Raw genomic sequence first — 22,716 nt, forward strand, 5'->3', positions numbered from 1 at the left:
GAGCTGATTTGGAACTTCGTGGCAGACTGAAATTATGTGCCAGACCTGGATTCGAATCTGGTTCAATCTCTTGGAAATCATAACACTCCGCCAACATTCAAATGTTGGCGCCATATGTTCCACGACAACATAGTGCGCAGAACACCACAAACCTTTCTGCTCGGCGCGTCGCTTATTGCGTCTCATTTAGGACATCGTCCCCCCGTTGAGACAAAAGAGTAACGAATTGTTACTAGCAAGTACTCTGGCATTCTTTCCCTTCAGCTGTTTGTGAACAACACTGCTAGCTGGCGAACTACAGTTCGGCTAAATAAATACGGCTACAGGGCAAATTAGCGCCTTTCGGATACTTATTGACGGAGGATCCTGAGTTTTTAGTGATGGAGATATCTACTTTTCTCGCAGAAGTAGTTTCACGGTGTGATGTTGGCAGCAATAAGAACGAAATGAGAGACAGGAAAGATGGACGAATTTGTACACGTAGCAGATTGTTGAATAAATGCCTCTAATATTTTTGTAATTTTGCTGTCATCAATTACTTATTCACTGTAGAGATGGATTTCGGGTCATTATTACACGTTGCTCAAAAGAACGAGCGAAATTCAAAGAAAGAGGTACATGTTTTACATTCCCCGTTTTGTTTACACTTTTTCAATTGAATGTTGCTGTCATCAATTTATATTTTGCTCACCTCGTATGAATACGAAAGTTTTACTGGTATCCAGGTATCAATTTCTATCAGCAACATTTGTGAATCAGTGTTGTTATTGTCATGATGATTTCGTAATGTTTCAGCCTGCGAGATGTTACCGTTCTACTTTCGATCCGCCGAAGAAGGAAGTGAGGGATTCCAAATCATTGTCAGTAAACATACAGAAATTTTTGCAGAGAAAGGAAGAAGAAGAAAAGAAGAGAGAAGTAGAAGCCATGCAAAGGAGGGCTGTAAGTATACTGTGGCTAATTGTTGCATCTTCCCCCCAACCTCTCCCTTCCCTCATTGTTTTCTGTAAGCAGCTAATATGTGAAGAAAGCCGCATGAGACCGTATTATTCGTAAGTATCTAATTTTAAATGTAAAAAGGGTCAAATGTTTTACTGAAGAGAAGTTCAACCATATGCAAGACACAGTTTTGCTATTACCTAAACATGTCTTATCAATTTGCGCTATCTTCACAGGGATTTTTTTAAATTTATTATTTTCCTGAAAATTATTATCGCATATTAATAGCTTACCTAGATTATATGAATTTTTGACTGGAAGACATTTCTGTGTACTAAGGAGTCTGAAATACATGCAGTTGTCTTTGGCAACAAATTGCATTTGGAAATCAGCATTTACACATGCAAAAACATGAAGAGAAAAATGGTTTCGTACTCAATTCAGTTTTAGGTTGATACAGAAATGAGTTCAGAATGCAAGTATAAAGTTCATTAATAATTTGTGTCAGTTTGAAAAGTCTGACACATTAAAAAAATATTAAAAACAAGTCCTTTATGAAAAATCCAACATATTGTCAAGACAGACACCCATACTTGATATTATGTTTTAACAATTTTATAATCTAACATTGATTTTATCTGTTCGCAACTAATGCATTTCAACCATCACTGGTCTTCTTCAGATCCAATAAGCAGCTTTTTGCAATACCTTGTGTTTACTAGTTACTTGTGAACAGATGAAAGTACACCACCGGTAATGTAAAAACAAAGAATATGTTATGGAAGCCATATTGTACTGTGCCGCTAAAACCGTTTTCAAGGGTATCTGCAAGGTTCCAGATGGGAGCATGTATAACTAGAGTATTGAATCCCTCATGGTGGCAAAGGATGTGGCCAGTGCCGTTGTTGCATATGTTGTGTACAAGAGACAGTACCTGAACACACAAAAATAAGGGTAGGACCGAAGTTAATTAAGTGTTTTAGTAGAGGCAACACTACCAAAATTTGTAACTTCATCTATCTTAACGTGTCATACTGCAGTTGTAGGGTGCAGAGCACATCTAATCTGCCACTCCTTATAACTGTTTCTCCAAAGTACCATTCAAAAGTGTTCCAGCTCTCAGTTCTTGGGGGAGACACTCTGTATCCAAGATGGTGTGCTCATCTTGTGAGGGTCAGTGAAATTATGAAGAAAGAGGAAGCCATGACATTTATTTATTTATTAAATTATTTCATTTGAGGATCATCTCACCATGATACAGGATTTGTTTAGATAATAAAGTGCCACTCAGTAGGTCAAAATATAACAGACAGCATTCATAAGATTCTTTAGGCATAGTCCATATCGATTCAGGCAGGCTAGAAAAAATCTTACCTTCGTTGTCTCAGATGTTATTGAATTAGGCATGATGTTAAAATGAAGGATTAAGTAAGGAACACGCATTTCTCAACAAAAAAAAAAAAAAAAAAAATTCTGCTCCAAGATATAGTCCTCCAAAGATGACACTGCACATAACAGTTTGAAGATGCAAATTTCGGAAAAAAATTTAAAATGCCATATCTCTGGAATAGTTCAACTTTTTTTAAAATTTAAAAGATAATTGCTTTATGATTGCAGAGAAATCCTCAATTTGGACTTACCTGTCAAAGTCGTTTTACTATAGCTTTCTGAACTTTTTTTTTATAATTTATGGATTTTTTTTCTGTTTCGTAAATGCCAACCATAAAATTTTGATTTTTTTTTTCTGTTAATTAGTGCCATATAGGCTAGTTCCATATTCCCTGAAAAGGAGAGCTTCCATTTTTAGGTTGAACAGGTTTTGTAAACAATTGAAATTTTTGCCATACATGAAACCTGTTTTGTTACCACATTATTGCATAATAGGCTCATAAAAATCAAAACCTGGCCTTATTTAACATAATTTTTATTTTGAAAGATGAGTAAGAGACTCATTTCCAAGCATTTTAAATGGTTCCAAAATGTATGTGAAAGGTCCAAAGACTTGAAGGTTTCAGTTTATACAACTTCTGTGCACTCTGTTTTGTACAAAAATTAGCCAGTCAATGAACTAAAAATGTGTTCCACTACTTTAGTATCTTCCTTTGATATGGAGTGATGCCTTCTTGTTAAACAAATAGGAACTGGAGCACTTACATTCTTCAAAACAATGTGAACAGGAAGTGAGCACTAATGATGTTGTTGCTGTCCTTCAGCTGGAAACCTATATCCAGTAGCTGGTCCATGTGGTAGCATAAAGGTCACTACATTTCATTTAACTCACAACTAGTATCTATAATCTTTGCAATCCACCAGTCACAGTCATACACACATGCCACAAATATCCCCCCTTCTCAGGCAGTGAATCTGCTGTTTGTGAGGTGTTGGCAGAACCAACGAAATTTCTTCTTTCTTGTTCTTTAAAGTGAGTGCAATATGAGTTTGCCCATCACTTTGTGTCCAAAAATGTCTTCTGAATTCCTTTCACAGGAGTCGTTTGTTTGGACCATTCTTCTTTTTTCTGACCACGGAATTCTTCGATTTGCTCTTTGGACAAAAGAATGAGGGCTGTGGATGTTTTAAGATTTCATGACTCTCATAAAATCCTCAGCATTCTGAATTGCAGCTGTATTTGTTCTGGAAAGATTATGTTTTCTAGCATGGTGCTTCAGCAGGCCTCCTACACCATTGCAAGGCCCTGTCCCATGACCAGTAGCACTGTATACCCAGTCAGTTGTCACAAGTGTCTTACTCAATTCAAACAGCTGGCAACCATTTTTAAAATGACTAGTAGTACCAGCAGAAATATTGATGACCTTCTCTGCCCCTGTTTGCTGTTGAAGAATTTTGCGCATTGCTAGCAAAGCTTGTGCGGAGTCATGTCCTGTGTCATCACTTGTAACTGCAAACTTGTGGTCTTGTTTTGAAAATATGTCACTCCTGTAAAAATTGAAACCTGGTCATTACTCCAGTGATACCCATGTACTTCTTGTTCTCAGCAAAATCACAGTGAAGCACTAAACATAGTTCTTCAGCCTGTACACACCCTTTCACTTCTGCAATGTGTTGTTGCTGCAATTTCTTCAGATGATGGTGTGTTACTGCTTTCACTGACCATTTACCATGTTCATCAATGAAACTGTCAAAGGCAACAGTTTTCTATTTGAACTTGAGCAACTTCTACAGTATGATCATAATAGGGATCTGGTCTTCGAAAAACTCTTTTTATATACCTCATATTTCTTTATTTGTCTACTGTGTACTTTGATACTGATGGAATGTGGTTCAAAATTGTTTTCTTTGAAAAGTCTCTGGAATAATAGTTAAAACTTGCACCACTTCACTGTACAATTCACAATATTCAATAGCTGAGTTGATATTTGTGGAAAATTCCTGGCAAGAGGTGCAAGAGTGCTTTAGTTCATTTTCTTCTGAAGATGGAATTCCTACTTTGAAGAGTGTGGTCAGTTTTGCTGTAGTGTATTCATCCATAGCTTTAGTAATTTCTCTACACTCTCTTGATCCATAGAGCTTATGACTCGACTTCACTGACCACGGTTTGTTGACAGGACTAACACTTACTTCTGTAGTTGACTGATTCAGGGTATTCAATTCTTCCTCTGTTGATGCAAAATCTGCATCATCTGCACCATGGGAGGCTTCACCTTGTTCAGGTACTATCATTGTTGTTATTCTGTTAAAACATTTAGAACACAAAAAGTCGTCACTGGAAACATCTTCACTTTGAAACAGAGTCTTCAAATGAGAACACTTCTTCCCAACCTGAACAAAGTCTGCTGTTGTTTTTTTTTTTCTCTCCCTTGTAGATCACTCTTTTGTGGATATGCAAATAGTCAGCACACTCCACTCTCCTGTGGCCGCAGTCAGAAGGCATTTCAAGGAATCCTTTTCACAAAACACACTCGTCATCATGTCCTCCTCGCTGTGTCTGGTGACAGTGACTCCATCAGTCGTTCAGTCCTTATTGTGGTTCAGTCCGTATTGTGGTGGGCTCAGTTGTGACTTGCAAAACCGAGCTTTGCTTTGAAGATCAAGTCGCACGAAGTGCAATACAGTTGCCCGGTGGAGTTATACACAGATGTAATTAGGCTTGGGCTTAGATTTGTGGAGCTTTTGTTTATCGTCCAAGTTCTTTAGGCTGATATGCTCGAATTACTCCACACTCCTGTGTACAGTTGAGCGCCACTCTGATTGGTGTAATGCAAGCTCCTCCCAACGTTTGCTCGGAATGCCACAGGCCGTGAGATGACAGTTGATGGTGTCTTTGTATCGCAGGTATTGGCCACCTTCTCCATGCGTATGATACGGCCACTCCATCTCAGTTGGTGTTTCATTAAGAGAGTTTCAATGCCAGGCAGTTTCACGCGGCACAAAATCTCCGTGTTTGGAACACTGTCTTCCCATTTCATGCGAAGAATTGATCTCAGACAGCGAAGATGAAAGGTGTCTAACCTCCTAATGTCAGCTTTATAACAGCACAAGGTTTCCAAATTCGTAAAGTTAGTAATATTATTGCTTTGTAGACTGCAGATCATGTGATTTCCATACTCGGTGATTCAGTTTGCCAAAAACTGAGGCTGCATTGGCTATACGAGCTGCAATTTCTGTTGTCAGGCTGTTGTCACTTTTAATGTGACTACTTAGATACGTAAAGTGTGACACGTTTTCCAAATGTTTGTTGTCCAGCATAATACTGCAGTCGTCTGTATTGGAACCCCTAAGTGGTTATTGAAGGACTTATGTCTTGGTTATGCTTATGACTAGACCAAATCTTCTTCAGGAGTCATTTAGCAGGTACATGTATGTTTGGAGGGATTCAGGAGAATTAGCCATCATGCATACATCAACTGCATAAAGAATTTCTAAGATAGATATTTTATTTACACAACTTTTTGTTCTGAGGCGAGAGATGTTGAAGACACTTTTGTCTGTTCTCGAGTCAAGACCCATTTGACCACTGCAGGATTTGGTCGCGTGTCTAGTAACAGCTGTGAAATAAAGTTAGAAGAGTGTGGGAGCCTGTACACAGCCTTGTTTTACACCGCATGTCACAGGAGACTGGTCTGAAAGCTCATTTTCATGGCGGATTTTTGCCATCATGTTGTCATGAAACTGTCTAATCAAGTTAATAATTTCATCAGGGCAGCCAGTTTTCTTTAGTATAATCCAGAGAGCTTCCCGCGGGACTCGGTCGAATGCTTTTTCCAGGTCTACAAAGCACATGAAGAGAGGCTGATGTTGCTCTAAGCTTTTCTCTTGCATTTTTTGACGACAAATATGGCATTCATTGTGCCTCTGTTCGAGCGAAAGCCACACTGGGTCTCCAGTAGCACTTTTTCTGCAAGGTGTGTTAGCCTGTTGTTGAGTATGTGAGCCAGGACTTTCCCAGCTGCTGAGAGAAGAGAGATTCCCCTGTGAGAACTGCAGTCAGAAATGTCACCTTTGCCTTTGTAAATTTTGCAAACGCAGTCACCCTTCCAATCTTGTGGAATTATTTCGCACTCCCAAATCTTTGAAATTAGAACAAACAGTGGGTTCGTAATGTTTGGTCCACTATATTTATAAAGTTGTGATGGTAAGTTGTCTTACCCTGCTTATTTGTTATTTTTCAGCTTACACAATGCGGAAATGAATTCACTGAACAAAGGGACATCAGCAAGTTGTTCGGCGGCGGGCAGGCCTTCAAGTATTTCTATGTATGGAATATGTCGTCTGATGGTTGGGATTAAGATTGTCATCAAAATGTCCTGCCCACCGAGCAAGGGTATCACTCTGTTGCGGCAGCCAACAGATTTTATCTTTGTCATAAACAGGTGCTATCTTCCTTGATTTTGGACCAAAGGTAGTTTTCAGGCACTCGAAGAATCTGCCTATTTGGTTTGTGGCAGCATATGATTGCATTTCATTGGCTTTATTCAGTCACCATTTGTCTTTGAGGGCACGCACCTTTACTTTCAGGTTGTAATGTGCTACTTTACACTTGTCAAGATCAGGACTGTGAAGAGATGCTCTGAAGTCATTAACAAGCTTTTTGATCTCTGCATCTGAATCGTCAATTCAATCTTGGTTCTTTTTCTGAGGTTTTCCCAAGACTTCTGTGGCCTGCACCACTTTCTGCCCTATCGGTAGATGGTTTCCCACTCCAGTAGTAGGTGTAACCTACGAGCTATTCACACAGCTCTCGGGAGTCACTAAGATGTGTTTCACGTGAGGCGGTGATGTCGATGTTATATCTAGCCAACTCCCTAGCAATAAGTGCTGTCTTTCCCTCTGGACATTGATTATGGTCATTATCCAGTAAAGTACGGATGTTCCATGTACCATTCGTAAAGTGTTTAATGCAAGTATTTCCTTTATATATATATATATATATATATATATATATATATATATATATATATATATATTTTTTTTTTTTTTTTTTTTTTTTTTCGACCACAGATTTTGGTGAACAAGTAACCACAGTTTGCCACTTGCACTGAGTTGAGATGGGCTATGTTTAGGCCACCTTTTCTAGGCCCCTCCCTTGATTAGGGAAAGCAGAGCATTGCTAAATATGGCTGCTTTGTCATCTGATTAGCTGCCGAACCAGTCCTCCTGTCCCTGTCGAGTTCCAGAACGACCATCACCGTCTGACCGCACACACAACAACTGTGTCAACTGGCAAATTCCTCACGAAAACACAGAACTCTCTGGATGGTCTCTGATTTCTTAGGCACCTCTTCAGTAAACAAATTAGCACTGGACAACTACAATACAGAAACATGCAATGGACGACGACGATGACAAAGAAACTGACAAGAAACTGCAACAAAGTGTAAGAAATGTCTGTAACAATGAAGGTGAAAAGAAATAGTCACGACAAAGATAGTGATAAGAAATAACTGCAACAAAGACCGTCGAAATAAACATTGTAACAAAGAAATTATAAGAAACAACTTCAGTGAAGACATATATTACCCTTGAAAATTAAAAAGATTTTTTAAAATAAAACCTGTCTAACTTAAAAGTGGAAGCTGTCCTTTAAAGAGAATATAGTACTACATGGTACTAATCAACAGGAAAAAATTTTAACTTTTCTGGATTTGCATTTTTGAAAAAAAAAATTGTAAATTATAAAAAAAATTCAAAAGGCGACAGTAAAAGAACTTTCACAGATATGTCCAAGTGGATGATGCCATTGTAATCATAAAGCAATTCTCCTTCAAATAAAAAAACAAAATATCTAGAACTGTTGCAGAGACACAGCATTTTAAAAAAAATTTCTGAAATCCGCGTCTTCAAAATGGTGTTTGCAATGTCATCTTTGGAGGTGTGTATCTCAGGGCAGGAATTTTTTTGGAGGAAAAAAAAAAATTCGTGTTCCTACCTTACTCCTGAATTTTAACATAAGCTAAATTCAATAACATCCGAGACTATGAAGGTAACCTGCATACCTGAAGTGATACGGATTATGCCTTTAATGACATAGTGCAGGTGTTTGGCCTGGTCTGGATGAAGGAACTGTCATGGCATTTGCCTTAGCAATCCAGGAAAACTCAAATCAGATACTGGCAGAAGTAAAGCTGTGAGTACCGGGCGTGAGTCGTGCTTCGGTAGCTCAGATGGTAGAGCACTTGCCCGCGAAAGGCAAAGGTCCCGAGTTCGAGTCTCGGTCAGGCACACAGCTTTAATCTGCCAGGAAGTTTCATATCAGCGCACACTCCACTGCAGAGTGAAAATCTCATTCTGGTATCAAATCAGTATTGCTGGACAGAGCAGCTTCATCCTCCCGTATGTGAGGTCAGCATTGTAACTGGTGCACTGCCTTATTTGGTAATTCTCCAGTGTATGATGTTCCTTCATTTACATTGCAAATTGTTTCAGGTAACTTGCAATATAAAACATAGTTTATGTCTTCACTGTCCACACACTGAGGACACCTGCTGGTGACTCCTGGTATGCTTCCAGTCAATTTCAATGTTAAACCTAGTTCCACTCTTTACTACCTCCCACATTAAGACACACACACATCAGTGGCTCTTGGACTTGGGAAATACTGCTGTGCCTCTTGCCTCAGTTCCGGACTCCACATTCAACTGTCCACCTGCACAAATGAGCCAACAGGCATTACTGTCTGTATTGCACATCTTGCCACATGATACTTGTGAAAGCAGTAAACTGTCATCATGTATGATTCTTCAACTTCTCCCGGCCTGTTTCTTGCTCGAACAGTCCATGGGTGTACTGCCGGTCCAAAGTGTTCAAAGGGCACCTTATTTCGGCAATCAGACATGTCGCCATCGTCAGGTGTGCTGACGAACTGAGGTGCTGAGGGCAGGCGGCCGTCCTAAATCCCCTTTCCGCGCAAGGCGTTCTCTCCACGGTCCACGCCCATGGACACGTGTCGGCAGTCGTTGAGAGGCTGGCGTTGGCGTCTGTGGTGGCATCGGTGTAACTGCCTTGTCCGCCCTGGTCGCTCGTTCGTTTTCTTTGCTGAGCCTCTTTTTAATTAGACTCGGTGCTGGTTCCCATGCCTTGCTGAGGTTATAGCCGCAATCTCTCTTGATGAGTCTGTCCCTGGTATGAATTTTGATAGCCTCTCTAACGACGCTGTCCCAGTATTTAGATGTCTGTGCCAAGACCCTGGTATGTTGGTAGTCCATTTCATGATTTTCAGACAAACAGTGCTCTGCGACTAGCGACTTCTTGGGGTACATAAGTCGAGTGCGCCTCCGATGTTCTTGGCAACGATCTTAGATGGTGCGCACCGTCTGTCCAATGTAAGTCTTCCCACACTCACAGGGAATCTGGTATATGCCTGCCTTCCGCAAACCGAGATCGTCTTTGACACTTCCCAGTAATGCTCGTGTTTTATTGGGTGGGCAAAAGACAGTTCCTACTCGGTGTTTTCTCGATATTTGTCCTATTTTCCCCGATAGCGTGCCAGCATACGGTATATAGGCGATGGCTATCTCTTCCTCTGTGACTTTGTCCATCTCCACACGCTGTACTGTAGAGGTGGGGCGGAGAGCGCGTCTGATCTGCCATTCCGAGTACCCGTTTTTCCAAAATACAGTTTTAAGGTGTTCCAGCTCATGGGGCAGACTCTCTGCGTCTGAGATGGTGCGCGCCCTGTGCACCAGTGTTTTTAGAACACCATTCCTCTGCGAAAGGTGGTGGCAGCTATTTGCATGCAAATACAGGTCGGTGTGCGTTTTCTTCTTGTATACCTCATAGCCCAGGGTGCCATCCTCTCTTCTTTTGACCATGACATCCAGGAATGGTAAACTTCCTTCTGCTTCGGTCTCCATAGTGAATTTGATGTTCGGATGTATGGAGTTCAGGTGTGTAAGGAAGTCTAGGAGCTTGTCCCTTCCATAGGACGAATTTCTATATGGAGTATTTCGAGGAGGAAGCTTTGGCGTCATCCAAATGGAAACCTACTTGTTTTTCTACGTTATTTTTATGACACGTTCGTGATATGGCCCCATGGAAGGGACAAGCTCCTCAGCTGCTTTGGAAAAGAAAAGAAGTTACGTTGTTGTCTTGGCTGAAGATTTTCTATCTGTTTGCTCTTGCAGTGTCAATTTTTGACCAGCTGCCATCTTGTTGCAGTGCCACAAATCAGTCGTTTAGAACAGATGCCATTGTTTTATGAAAAGGAAAGTTGCTGCTCACCATATAGTGGAGATGCTGAGTCACAGATAGGCACAACAAAAAGACTGTCACAAATTAACTTTCTGCCAATATGGCCTTCATCAAAAATAGATGAAACACTAGAGCGTGTGTGGACACGCACGTGTGTCACACACACTCACTCATTTACTCTGCAGTCTCTGGCAACAAAGCCACACTGACAAAGCCACACTGCTAGAGAGACTACAGTTGTGTGTGTGTAGACCATATTGGCCACAAGCTAATTTGTGGCAGTCTTTTTGTTGTGCCTGTCAGCGACTCAGCATCTCCACTATATGGTGAGTAGCAACTTTCTTTTTCATAATATTGTTACATTCCATCCTGCATTTACCTTTGTTTGATAGATGCCATTTTTTGTTTCTTGCAACAGTTTTTTACCGAGTCTGCCATGATTTATGAGCTTTCTAAACTCTTGACCGTACATGTATATTTTCCTGGCTCTGTAAGTAGAATACAACCAGTCCATTCTTCTTCAACTATTAAGCTCAAGCTGTTTTATTTTTATATTGTAGAAATTATCTTTGACACACACTCCTCTACCAACAGGAAATTTTGAAGTCTGATTGTCAGCAGTGTCAGTAATCCTATTCATCAGAAGACACCAGACTACCGAGAAAGCAGCAGTGTAAATAACAACAAGTAGCAGTCTCTTGCCATTGTTTCACTAATGAGACGATTTCTCTCTTTTTTAAAAAATCGTAAGCGGCGGTAGCGCGCACAAAAGGAAGCCATGCCGCGAGTGGCGACAGGCTGTAAACATTCATTATCAGAATGTGACAAACAATGCATGACACAGTACAATAATGCATTTTCAGCTTAGAGTAACGTAAACACCTATAACAAAAAGAACGGCACTTATCAGATCAATGAAAAATAAGCAATCAATTCAAACCAGACGAAGCACGTGAAAAAGAAGGGTGCCCGTATAAATACGGACGGAGCGCCTGACACATAGCAATGACTACCTGGGAAAGCTTAACTGCTAAGCTTACGACTCGAACCAAAGTACTGTAGCTGTATCATCATTCATTCGACCTAAATCGTGTCTCATATTACAAAGGACCAACTTTGTTTCGATTTGGACGTGTGGCCTAAAACTTTTCTCTCCCTTTGAATTTCGAGTCTCAAATTTCAGGTGCGGCTTAGATTCGGGAAATTTCCCCCCCCCCCCCCCCCCCCCCCCCCCCCCCCCCTTGATTTCGAGTCCCATTTTTCATGTGCGGCTTAGATTCGAGTGCGGCTTAGATTCGAGTAAGTACGGTAATTGCTCTCTCTCTCTCTCTCTCTCTCTCTCTCTCTCTCTCTCTCTCTCTCTCTCTCTCTCTCTCTCTCTCACAGTGCAAAATGGCAAAGCAGGCATCATTAGAGGTGAAACTAAAGCTATGAAAGCATGTATAACTAGAGGGAAGATAGTTGCCATCTGTATAGGTTTAACAATACAGAATTATCAAAATCAGGACAGTGCTTCACAAGAAATAGAACATTTTTTAAAAAAAAGCCTGATAGTTTATTTAAGAATCAATAAATCATTTATAATTTACACATTGGGGTGATGATAATGCTAATCCCGATATGAGCAGAAAATCATAAATTGAAAATTTCCAATTGACGTACAGAAGATGCAGCTGGGTGACATCATCAACTGCCACCAATATTTTGACTGGTGACAATGCTGTCATTTTCAAGGCAACATTACAGCAAGTAAGTATTGTGGAAGGGAAAGTTTTAAACATGGCTACTTGGTTCAGTGACAGCTTCTAAATTAAAATTGAAACAAATGAGCTCTCAGTCACTATTTTTAGTCTTATTGACCAGGTTTCAACACTTCTACGAGTGCCTTCATCAGAATTAAAACAATTAAAATGGCCTATAACATAGTTACAAATTTATAGGAAAAGATATTTTTATATAAAAAGTGTAAGTACTAACTAACAATAAAAAATAAGACAGAGGCAGTACTTATATGTCACATATAAAATAATTAACAGGCCAGAAGGGTTTTAGTCACAAAATATATAAAAAGGAATGCGTGAAGGTGAGCCACATGGGCAGCTAGTACCTTTACAACTACAGGTTGCAACAGACTGTGGAAGGGAATTTAAAACCTTTGTTTGCAGATCAGTACTGAAAAGGTAAAACGCACACGCATGCGCGCGCGCGCGCACACACACACACACACACACACACACACACACACACACACACACTCTGTAAACACTAGGTCACCACACAACAAAAAATGACCAATGCAAGAAGTTATCAATTGTGAAAATTACTGAACAGTGGGTGACATGGCATTTACTCCAGCTCCGTGTTATTTTATTTATTTATTTTTTGTCAAGGGAGAGAGCAGGATTCAACACAGAATTTGAGCAAAAACCTCAATCTCTATACTTGCTGATTTGATTTCAACTGCTTCCTCAGTAACACTATCCCAACAGCTACAAATACAGGATAGAATCTTTGTGTAGTTATATTTCATAGGTTGCCCAGTGCATAGACAGTGTTCTGCAATAGCCGTTTTTCTCAGATGTTGTAAACATGTGGGATGCTTGCGCTCAGTACACCAGTCCTCCACAGTCTTGACACTCTGACCAGTACATGGCAAGCCACAGCTGCAAGAATACAATAGAAACCCCCCTTATGCAAAACAAGACAATGTTTAACAGACCCTAATCGTAGATGGAGGTCGGAAAATGCATTTCATACAATTTTTCTGCATAATACAACCAATTACCTCACCTGTTGTTTGTTAGTTTTCACTATCATTACCTTCTGGTGTGAGTCATCTTTAGATGTGTGGTGGCACTAGTGTTTACAGAGTGTGAGAGAGAGTTTGCATTATTTTTCCAGAATTGCTCTGCAGACCAAGGTTTTAAATGCTTTTGCACCATGCTTACTCGCTGCAGTTTTACCTTGAAAATGAGAGTGTGGTCACCTGTCAAAATATTGGCAGCTGTCGACAACGTCATTTTGCTGCATTTCCGTTAGTTAATTGAACATTATATATTCTGGGACAAACTCAGGTCTCGTGTAGAAAATCTGCGTTAGTGTTAAATGATGGTGTGGTCACAAATAAGTACAATTACCTTAATGTAATTTTCAGTCTTTTACAGTGGTACTTCCTTTGAAACTTGTATTTTTCAATATGAAGAGGAGAAATATTATCCTGAATCCTACAAAATTCATCATGAAACGTATCCTTAAAATTTTACTTGACCAATAATATTCCTTTGACTGAGTCTATTAACAAACTGTTCCTTTCTTTTGCCCTCTGAGATGCAATGAGAAAAAAACACACATTCAGTAGACGCAGGGTTACTAGAAAAATTGGCAGATTTTCAAAATTTCTCAAAATGTTTTGACATTCTGACCCTTTTTTTTTTTTTTTTTTTTTTTTTTTTTTTTTTTTTTTTTTTTTTTTTAGCAAAGAACAACTTTGTTGATCTAGTGTAGAGTTTTCATCCAGGATTGTAGATATGGCCCAATTCTGGATGTTGCAAGACTTTTTCTGCTGTCACTATTTTTTATATGGGAAGATGACAGACTTCTAATTAGTAGATGCAGTCTTGTAGGGCAACAGTACTTCAAAAGATTCTCAGTGACTCAGCATTTCTAAACGTGATAAAATGAGGAATCTCCAACTTCAGATGATTAACTAACAAGCATTTGTTTCAGTGTGTGAAAGTATTGAGACAGTGTGAGGCAAACAACAGTATCTTGAATCGAGATATTGTATACACCATCTATGAATGACTGCAATGATTCTCCAAAGAATTACACATTTGATGTTGCAAAAATAAAAATAGCCAAGTGTGAGCAACTTATTACACTTCAGTCCAATTACTTCACACAAAAATTTGTGAGACGATGAAATTCTACTTCATTACCAAAAAGCCGAGCATTTTCTAAAAATAAAAAAAGCCAACTGTACATTAAAAAAGCCTTGAAAAGCTGGACGAGTTTAGAAAAAGCTAGCTGGTTGGTAACCATACACCTGCAGGAAAATTAGAGATATAGTTGGAGAAAAGAGAAGTAACTATATGAATATTGAGAGCTCAGATGACAAGCCACTACTAAGCAAAAAAGAGGAAAGGGTAGGGGTGGAAGGGATATATAGGAATGCTATAAAAGGGAAATGAGTTTGAAGACAACTTTATAGCAAAGGATGAGGAAGTAAATGAAGTTAGGATGGGAGATATGATACTGCAAGAAGAGTTTGACAGAGCACTGAAAGACCTAAGTCAGAACAGGACCCATGGAGTATTCTACATTCCCTCAGAATTATTGAGATCTTTTGTAAATGCAGCCATATCAAAACTATTCCATCTGGTTAACAAGATAAATGAGACAGGCAAAATATTCCTCAGGCTTCAAGAAGACTCTGATAATCTCACTTCCCAAAAAAGAATGTGCCTACAGGTGTTAATATTACTGAACCATCAGTTCTGTAAGTCATGCATACTGACACAAATTACTTACAGTACAGCGGAACAGTTGGTAGAAGCTGACATTGGGGAAGATCAGTTTGACTTCTGAAGAAGGAACAAGTGAGGCAATGCAGACTCTGAAACTTTATCTTAATAGATAGATTTAAAAAAAGTGCAAACCAACTTTTATAGATGTTAAAAGACATCTAGCCACCAAGAGATGCACTTGCACTTAAAATATGTAGCCTAACTCTTATTTGGTTGTGTAACACATTGTCAGTGGCACCTGATACAGAACACAACAAAAAATTTTGTGTTCATTGGTAAAATTTCTTGGTCACATTGGATGTAACTGTTATATAATGTAAACATGAAACTGACAAATAGGGCAAAGAGTCTACATTGGTTTTTTCTTTATTCAGTATTTGCTAAGTGATGATAAATATTTTGTACTTAATTAATTACTTCTTTTGGTATAGATTAACCTTTAATGCCTCTTATAGTTTATTATTGACCTATAAATCTTGATATTTGCATCACATATTTTTTTATTTATTTTGGTTGTACCATTCAGTCTGGGCATTGTAATGAAATGTGTTGTGTATCTCCCTGTTTCTTGTTATTTCTGAAATCATATTCCTCTGCATCTTTGCCATGCATTCAATATTTGTAAAATACTTTACCTGGATGATTAGTATGTAAGAATAGAGTATATGAAGTATAAAATATTTATAAATACTGTAGAGCCCTGGTAATTCAAGCTAATTGGGGTTGAGGCTACCTCAAATTACAAAAAAACTTGGATAATATGGAAATACCACTAAATAAAAGGATAAATCATAAATAAATCTTTAAAAAGCACAATAATGATTGAAAAATTCAGGTTACCTCAGGTGACAAAAAACTCAGATAGTACAGAAATAACACTTAAGCAATGGGTAAATCATAAATCAATCATTTAAGAGCACAATAATGATTAAAAATAAATAAAAAATAGTGTGTTACATATCTTTGTTACATGTACATATATGGGCACACATTTCCAAGTTGCAAAAATATAAATTACGTTTTAAAGAAATTGTCCATAGACCTTTGTTTTAAAATAGAACCTCGTTTTCTAGCAGCAATGTCAAACCATCTTCTAGGAAGTATGGTGTCAGTTGGAATAGCTTCCACTTGCTGCTTGATTTAAAGCAATGCCACATCTAGTGTTGTCAAACCCTCGGTGTGTGTGGCACTGTTACAATGTTTTCAGGTAATTCCTTGTCACCATTTTCAGTGGATTTACTAAACATTTCAATAACTGTAAGATTAGTCACTTCAAACTGTTCACTACGATTCATCCATTCTGAAACATCACTCCCATTCACATTTTCACATCCAGTAAGCTTTTCCATCAGCTCTGTCAACAGTAGGTCATCTTCATCTGTGCTGTAGGTACCCATTTTGCTCCATAAAATTTGGTTCCATGACTTGTTTAGTGCCTCCATCTTTATTTCAGACCATGAATCAGCTCTCCGGCAAACTGTCTTTTGTCGTAGTTTTTTTAATTCTTTGATAGTTCTTTCTTTCACCTTCTGTTCTTTTTAGAAGTGTTTGAAGCAGACTACAACGATACCTTTTTTCCAAGCATTGTAAAATGCCTTGGTCGATAGCCATATTTAAACTTGTCATGTTAGGGGGTAAGAACAAGGCACGAATACCATCACATTGTAGTTCTTCCTCATCAGTGTGCGAACCAGGATTGTCAAGTGTTAAGATTGCTTTGGAAGGCAAACACTTCATCTTTAGATATGTTTTGGTCTCTGGAACAAAATCTTAAAACAGAGGCAGATTTCTGGTGTGCATATGCAACAGGCAGTGCAGAAGCAGTGATATTTTTTAAAGCTCTAGGCTTAGCAGCCTTTGCTATTGCCAGCAGCTTCAGTTTTGGTCTCCACTTGCATTCGATGCAGCAAAAACTGTTAACCTCTCTGTGCTTTTTGTAGCCCTGGGCAATCTTTTCTTCTTTTGAGGCTAGAGTTTTAGATGGAAGCATTTTATAATGTGACACTGTTTCATCACAGTTATACTGTTGATCAGGAGTGAGCTTTTCCTCTTGTATAATTTTTCCTAATTTCATATAAAATTTTCTAACAGTTTGAGAGTCCACAGAAAGTTTTTCACCACAAATTTTAAGCTCCCTTATGCTATATCTCTTCTTCCACCTATCCAACCCTCATTGTGTAAAATCGTCCTCACCTTTCTTTGTTTCTGAAAATTACAGCTTTTTCTTGAAGAATAGGCCCAGAAATTGGATTTCAGTTTTGCTTTTGTTGAGTAAACCAAATGAACAGAGCTTCATTTGGTTTTTCATACTCAGATTTCTTCATTGACTTCCATTCAAGTGATACAGTAGGACACTTGTTTGATGAAAATATCTCAATTTTGTCTCTTTCCACACCAGTCTCCAACAGTCACTTCACCAACTTCATATTCAGCAGCAAGTGTTTTTAATGTTTCTCCTTTGTGTAGTCTTTTTAAAGCCTCCAGTTTCGCATTCAGTGGCACAAATTTTCCCTTGCCCCTACCACTCATTGTAATGTATAAATTAAAATTAAGAGACACAGTTACATATGTACAGTACACTGTAAATATGTACAACACTTTAAAATTGATGTGACAGAGGTAGGCTCACTACAGTGCAGGGACACATACCAGTCAAGACTAACAGGGGATATTGAATGTATACAGAGAAGGACAGCACGAATGACCACAGGTTTGTTTAATCCGTGGGAGAGTGTCATCAGAGATACTCGGGTAACTGAAGTGGCAGACTCTTGAAGACAGATGCACACTATCTCGAGAAAATCTGTTAACATAGTTTCAAGAACCAGCTTTAAGTGATTACTCTAGGGATATATACATCAACCCCCCTACATATCACTCACACAGGGATTGTGAGGATAAGATTAGAGTAATTACTGCATGCACAGAGGCATTCAGACAATCATTCTTTCCATGCTCCCTATGTGAATGGAACAGGAAGAAACCCTAATACTAACACAATGGAACATACCCTCTGCCATACACCTTGTTCGGGTTTTTCAGAATATAGATGCAGTTGTAAACCCACAACCGACTACAATTCATACAACAATGGTCAGCCAATGTTACAAGATGTGCACTGTGTTGCTATTTCGGACTACTGTATTTCAATGACCACTGTTGTTGAGTAGGCACAACAATAGGGGTAACAGAAAGGATGGCATGCACTGTACAGCTGATTGTCAGACAGTCCCTGTTAAATATAGTGAAGGGGTAACAAAGAAAGAGCAAGCACTCCTCAAAGCCTAATGGTACCTGTCCATCTGTAATAGAAATGCATTAGCAGTCTAAGGCCAGGGTTATTTCTGTTTATTATGAATGATGAAAACCCTAAGTGGGACAGTTTTACCCATATTGTACGTGGAAAATTGAAAGAAAGTAAAAAAAAAATGTAACACATTTGAAAGTGTGTGAAATGTTCTTGCAGACAGTGTATGAAAACAATTTTTTTACTCTAGTTTAATGTTAAATTTTAGTTTTCTTAAGACCAGCTCAAATTACACGGAATGTCAAAACACTGTGGCTCAACTGTAAATAAAAGCTGATGTTAATTTTCATGAGCAACATATTGAGTAAGTTGGCCTTAATGTAAAATGTGTTTCTAATGTTACATTTTAAATAGCGATATACATACTATTGTTTTTGTCCTGTGTACTAGATGCCACTGACGACAGGTTATACACCCAAATACCAGTTTGGCTGTAAACATCATAAGTAAGGCTCGTGGTGTTTAGAAGATGACCTTTAACAAATATTTACAAGCTGTAGAACATCAAGGATCAAAGATTTGTACTTATATAGTATTTGTAGATTTAGAGAAAGTATATGACAGAGTTCACTGTTTGAAATTCTGAAAGTAGCAGGGATAAAATACAGAGAGCAAAATGTTGCCAGTAACTTTTGCAGAAACCAGACAGTTGAAGGACATGAAGTGGGAACTGAAGTTGAGAAGGGAGTGAGACAGAGTTGTAGTCTGTCCCCCGTGTTATTCAGTCTGTACATCAGGCAGGCTGTGAAGAATACTAATAAGAAATTTTCAAAGGGAAGTAAAATTTAGGAAGAGGAAACTGGAATTTTGTAAGAGATGGCACAAGTCTTGGAAGATCATTGGAATGGAATAAATAGTGACGTGAAAAAGAGTTATAGAAAGAACATTGCCGAAAGAAAAACAAGGCTAATCGAATGTAGTAACATTAAATCAGGCAGTGCTGAAGGAATTAGATTGGGAAATTAGATACTAAAAGTAAAAGATCAACTTTGCTACACTACGTGATCAAAAGTATCCAGACACCTGACCGAAAATGACGTAAAAGTTCATGGCGCCCTTCATCGGTAATGCTGGAATTCAATATGGTGTTGGCCCACCCTTAGCCTTGATGATAGCTTCCGCTCTCACAGGCATACGTCCAATCAGGTGCTGGAAGGTTTCTTGGAGAATGGCAGCCCATTCTTCACAGAGTGCTGCCCTGAGGAGAGGTATCGATGTCGGTTGGTGAGGACTGGCACAAAGTCAGCAATTCTAAACATCCCAGAGATGTTCTATAGGATTCAGGTCAGGACACTGCGCAGGCCAGTCCATTACAGGGATGTTATTGTCGTGTAACCACACCACCACAGGGTGTGCATTATGAACAGGTGCTCAATCGTGTTGAAAGATGCAATTGCCATCCCCGAATTGTTCTCCAACAGGGGGAAGCAAGAAGGTGCTTAAAAAATATCAATGTAGGCCTGTGCTGTGATAGTGCCACACAAAACAACAAGGGGTGCAAGCCCCCTCCATGAAAAACACGACCATACCATAATACCACCTCCTCCGAATTTTACTGTCAGCACCATGTACGCTGGCAGATAACGTTCACCGGGCATTTACCATACCCACACCCAGCCATCGGATCGCCACACTGTGTACCGTGGTTCGTCACTCCACATAATGTTTTTTCCACTGTTCAGTCGTCCATTGTTTTCGTCCAATGTTTGCACTCCTTATGCCAAGCGAGGCGTCATTTGGCATTTACCTTCATGATGAGTGGCTTAAGAGCAGCTGCTCGACCATGAAACCCAAATTCTCTCACCTCCCACCTAGCTGTCATAGTACTTGCAGTGGATCCTGATGCAGTTTGGGATTCCTGTGCGATGGTCTGGATAGATGTCTGCCCATTACACATTACAATCCTCTTCAACTGTCGGTGGTCTCTGTCAGTCAACAAATGAGTTGGACCTGTATGTTTTTGTACTGTACATGTTCCTTCATGTTTCCACTTCACTATCACATCGGGAACGGTGGACATAGGGATGTTTAGGAGTGTGGAAATCTCGCGTACAGATATATGACACAGGTGACCCAATCACCTGACCACATTCAAAGTCCATGAGTTCCGCGGAGCCCTCCATTCTACTATCTCACAATGTCTAATGACTACTGAGGTCGCTGATACGGAGTACCTGGCAGTAGGTGGCAGCACAATGCACCTAATATGAAAAAGATATGTTTTGGGGGGTGTTCCGATACTTTTGATCACATAGTGTATTTGGGCAGCAAAATAACTAATGAAAGCTGAACAAGGAAGTATATATACCATGCACTCTAGTAGTAGCAAGAAAACCTTTCCTGAAAAGTGAAATTTGTTAGTACTGAATGTAAGTTTACATTTCTGCTTAAGTTTTGCCGTAGTGTAGTTTTGGTCTTGTATGGAAACGAAACTTGGATGATAAGCTGTTCAAAGAAGAAGAGAATATAAGCTTGTGAAATGTGCCACCAAATTTTCTTCACTTTCCAATAATTGTGCATTAAACATATATATGTAGCTGATATTACTGATGCTTGATTACCCTGCACTTAAGACATTCAGATGTTATTGGTCTGACATTCAAAATTTTACCCTAAAACTTGTATCCTGTGTTTTGCAGGCTGTCCTATTATAACTTTCACAATTGTTTTTGAAGAATTGTGTTACTTTTATCTGTTCCCATACTGTTGATAGTGCTAATTTTTTTCAACTTCTTAAATAATGCCAAATGTAATGGATTTTCTTATGCAAAGTGTTAATTTTTAATAGTGCATTGTTGGGGAGATAATTTTTTTTCAAGTTTGTATTGATCTTTTCTGCAGGAACTACTGGCACTACGTTCACAAGATGGGAAAGCGAAGAAAAGAGTTGCAGCTATGCTCAAGAGGACAAAAGCGGCAAATAAGTCTGTTATAGATGATGCAGTTGACAATGATAACACAGCTGTGACACTGGGCGGTATGTAGCAGTGGCTTCCATTAGTTGCATTCAGTTTCTTTAATCAGTCTAAATGCACATATTCTTCCTCCTTCTTTTTGCGTTTATTTTGCACATTGGTAGGAAGATATTGTCACCTATGTTATTTTATTATTTTCTCTTGTACTTTTATTTTATTTTTTTTTTTTTTTTATTATGCACTCACAGATGCTCATCACGATGGCATAGAAAGACCTATGCGTACTGTTGTTACTTTATGAGATTTTTTTTTTTAATGTAATATTGACTGCTGCATCATGAGTAGACAGTGAGAAAAAGAATGTGTTTTGTCTTGCATCATACATGAGGTGAAAGGGGAAAAATTGGAGAATTTGAGATGGTTCAGTTGTTCAGTAAATGTCTGTCAAGTGCTTAATGTTTGTAGCTACCTGTTCCTGTTTGTTGTTTGTTGTCAGACTACGAGAAGATAGATTCGGTGGAAGATACTGAATCTGAAATGGATAAAAAGAAACACACAGAATTGTATGCTTTAGTACATTATTAGAATGTATAAGTGTCACTTTGTGTGTTGGACTTTTACCGTACCTTTTTACAAACAGATTTTTTTGCCATGTCGGTGCGTGACACCTAAACAACCAGGTTGCGTTGTGAGCCTATTTGCCACCTGAAACTGACCATGGGGAAAAAGTCCCATGGCAGATCAACTACTACAAATCTTGGTGACCCTGCGATTTATCTATTATCATTGTGGAGCACTCGTTTGGGGGGAAATGCAGTTTCTTGAATTTAAGTGAGAATTCACTAGGGATTGATGAAATGAGGGGGGGGGGGGGCATACTTTATTTTCTCCATGAACACACCTACTTCAAATAGTGGTCTCCACTACATTGTTATGTACAGCTTTATCTTGAATCTTAGTGTCATCACAGAGATTAAAAATTTCCAGTAACATCACTGGTATGCCCATACAAAATATAAGTCCATGGTGTGGCTTTTCTGGATAGATTGTGGTAATCTCATTCTGAGCTATAGTCATTACATGTGGAACTTGTTCGGATTACATATTCTACCATTTGTTTCGTTATAATGTACAGATAAACTGCCACATGTTGGTATTATTTGACTTATCACTAGTTTTGCTTATCAGATGTGAGTATTCATTACCGGTTAGCCCTAGTGGCAGCTGCTTAGAGATTTGAAGCACCATTGTCAGCATAACGTGGGCTGGCTTGGATCTATGATGGGCATATACTGTAGTAAAATATTTGGAATTACGTTAGTCAGTATTTTCTTCCCCTGGTTTATTGTCCAGTTTCATTTGTACTAAATATCTCCAGTTA

General features: G+C 38.9%; 1 protein-coding gene across 2 annotated transcripts in view; it reads left to right on the forward strand.

Moving 5' to 3' along the window:
- The first annotated feature begins 258 nt into the window (after nucleotides 1-258).
- The window catches only part of LOC124804660 (protein SPT2 homolog), a 51,268-nt gene continuing 28,810 nt past the window's right edge, over nucleotides 259-22,716 (forward strand). The window contains exons 1-3 of one of the 2 annotated variants that reach the window (XM_047264894.1): nucleotides 259-614; nucleotides 796-942; nucleotides 21,262-21,397. In XM_047264894.1, coding sequence (XP_047120850.1) covers nucleotides 555-614; nucleotides 796-942; nucleotides 21,262-21,397 — 343 coding nt within the window. In that variant the 5' untranslated portion in view covers nucleotides 259-554. Of the gene's footprint in view, nucleotides 615-795; nucleotides 943-11,181; nucleotides 11,261-21,261; nucleotides 21,398-22,716 lie in introns of those variants that run through there. The other variant, XM_047264895.1, reaches the window with a different exon arrangement.

This window comes from Schistocerca piceifrons, chromosome 7 (assembly GCF_021461385.2).
Source record: "Schistocerca piceifrons isolate TAMUIC-IGC-003096 chromosome 7, iqSchPice1.1, whole genome shotgun sequence".
NCBI classification, from domain to species: Eukaryota; Metazoa; Arthropoda; class Insecta; order Orthoptera; family Acrididae; genus Schistocerca; species Schistocerca piceifrons.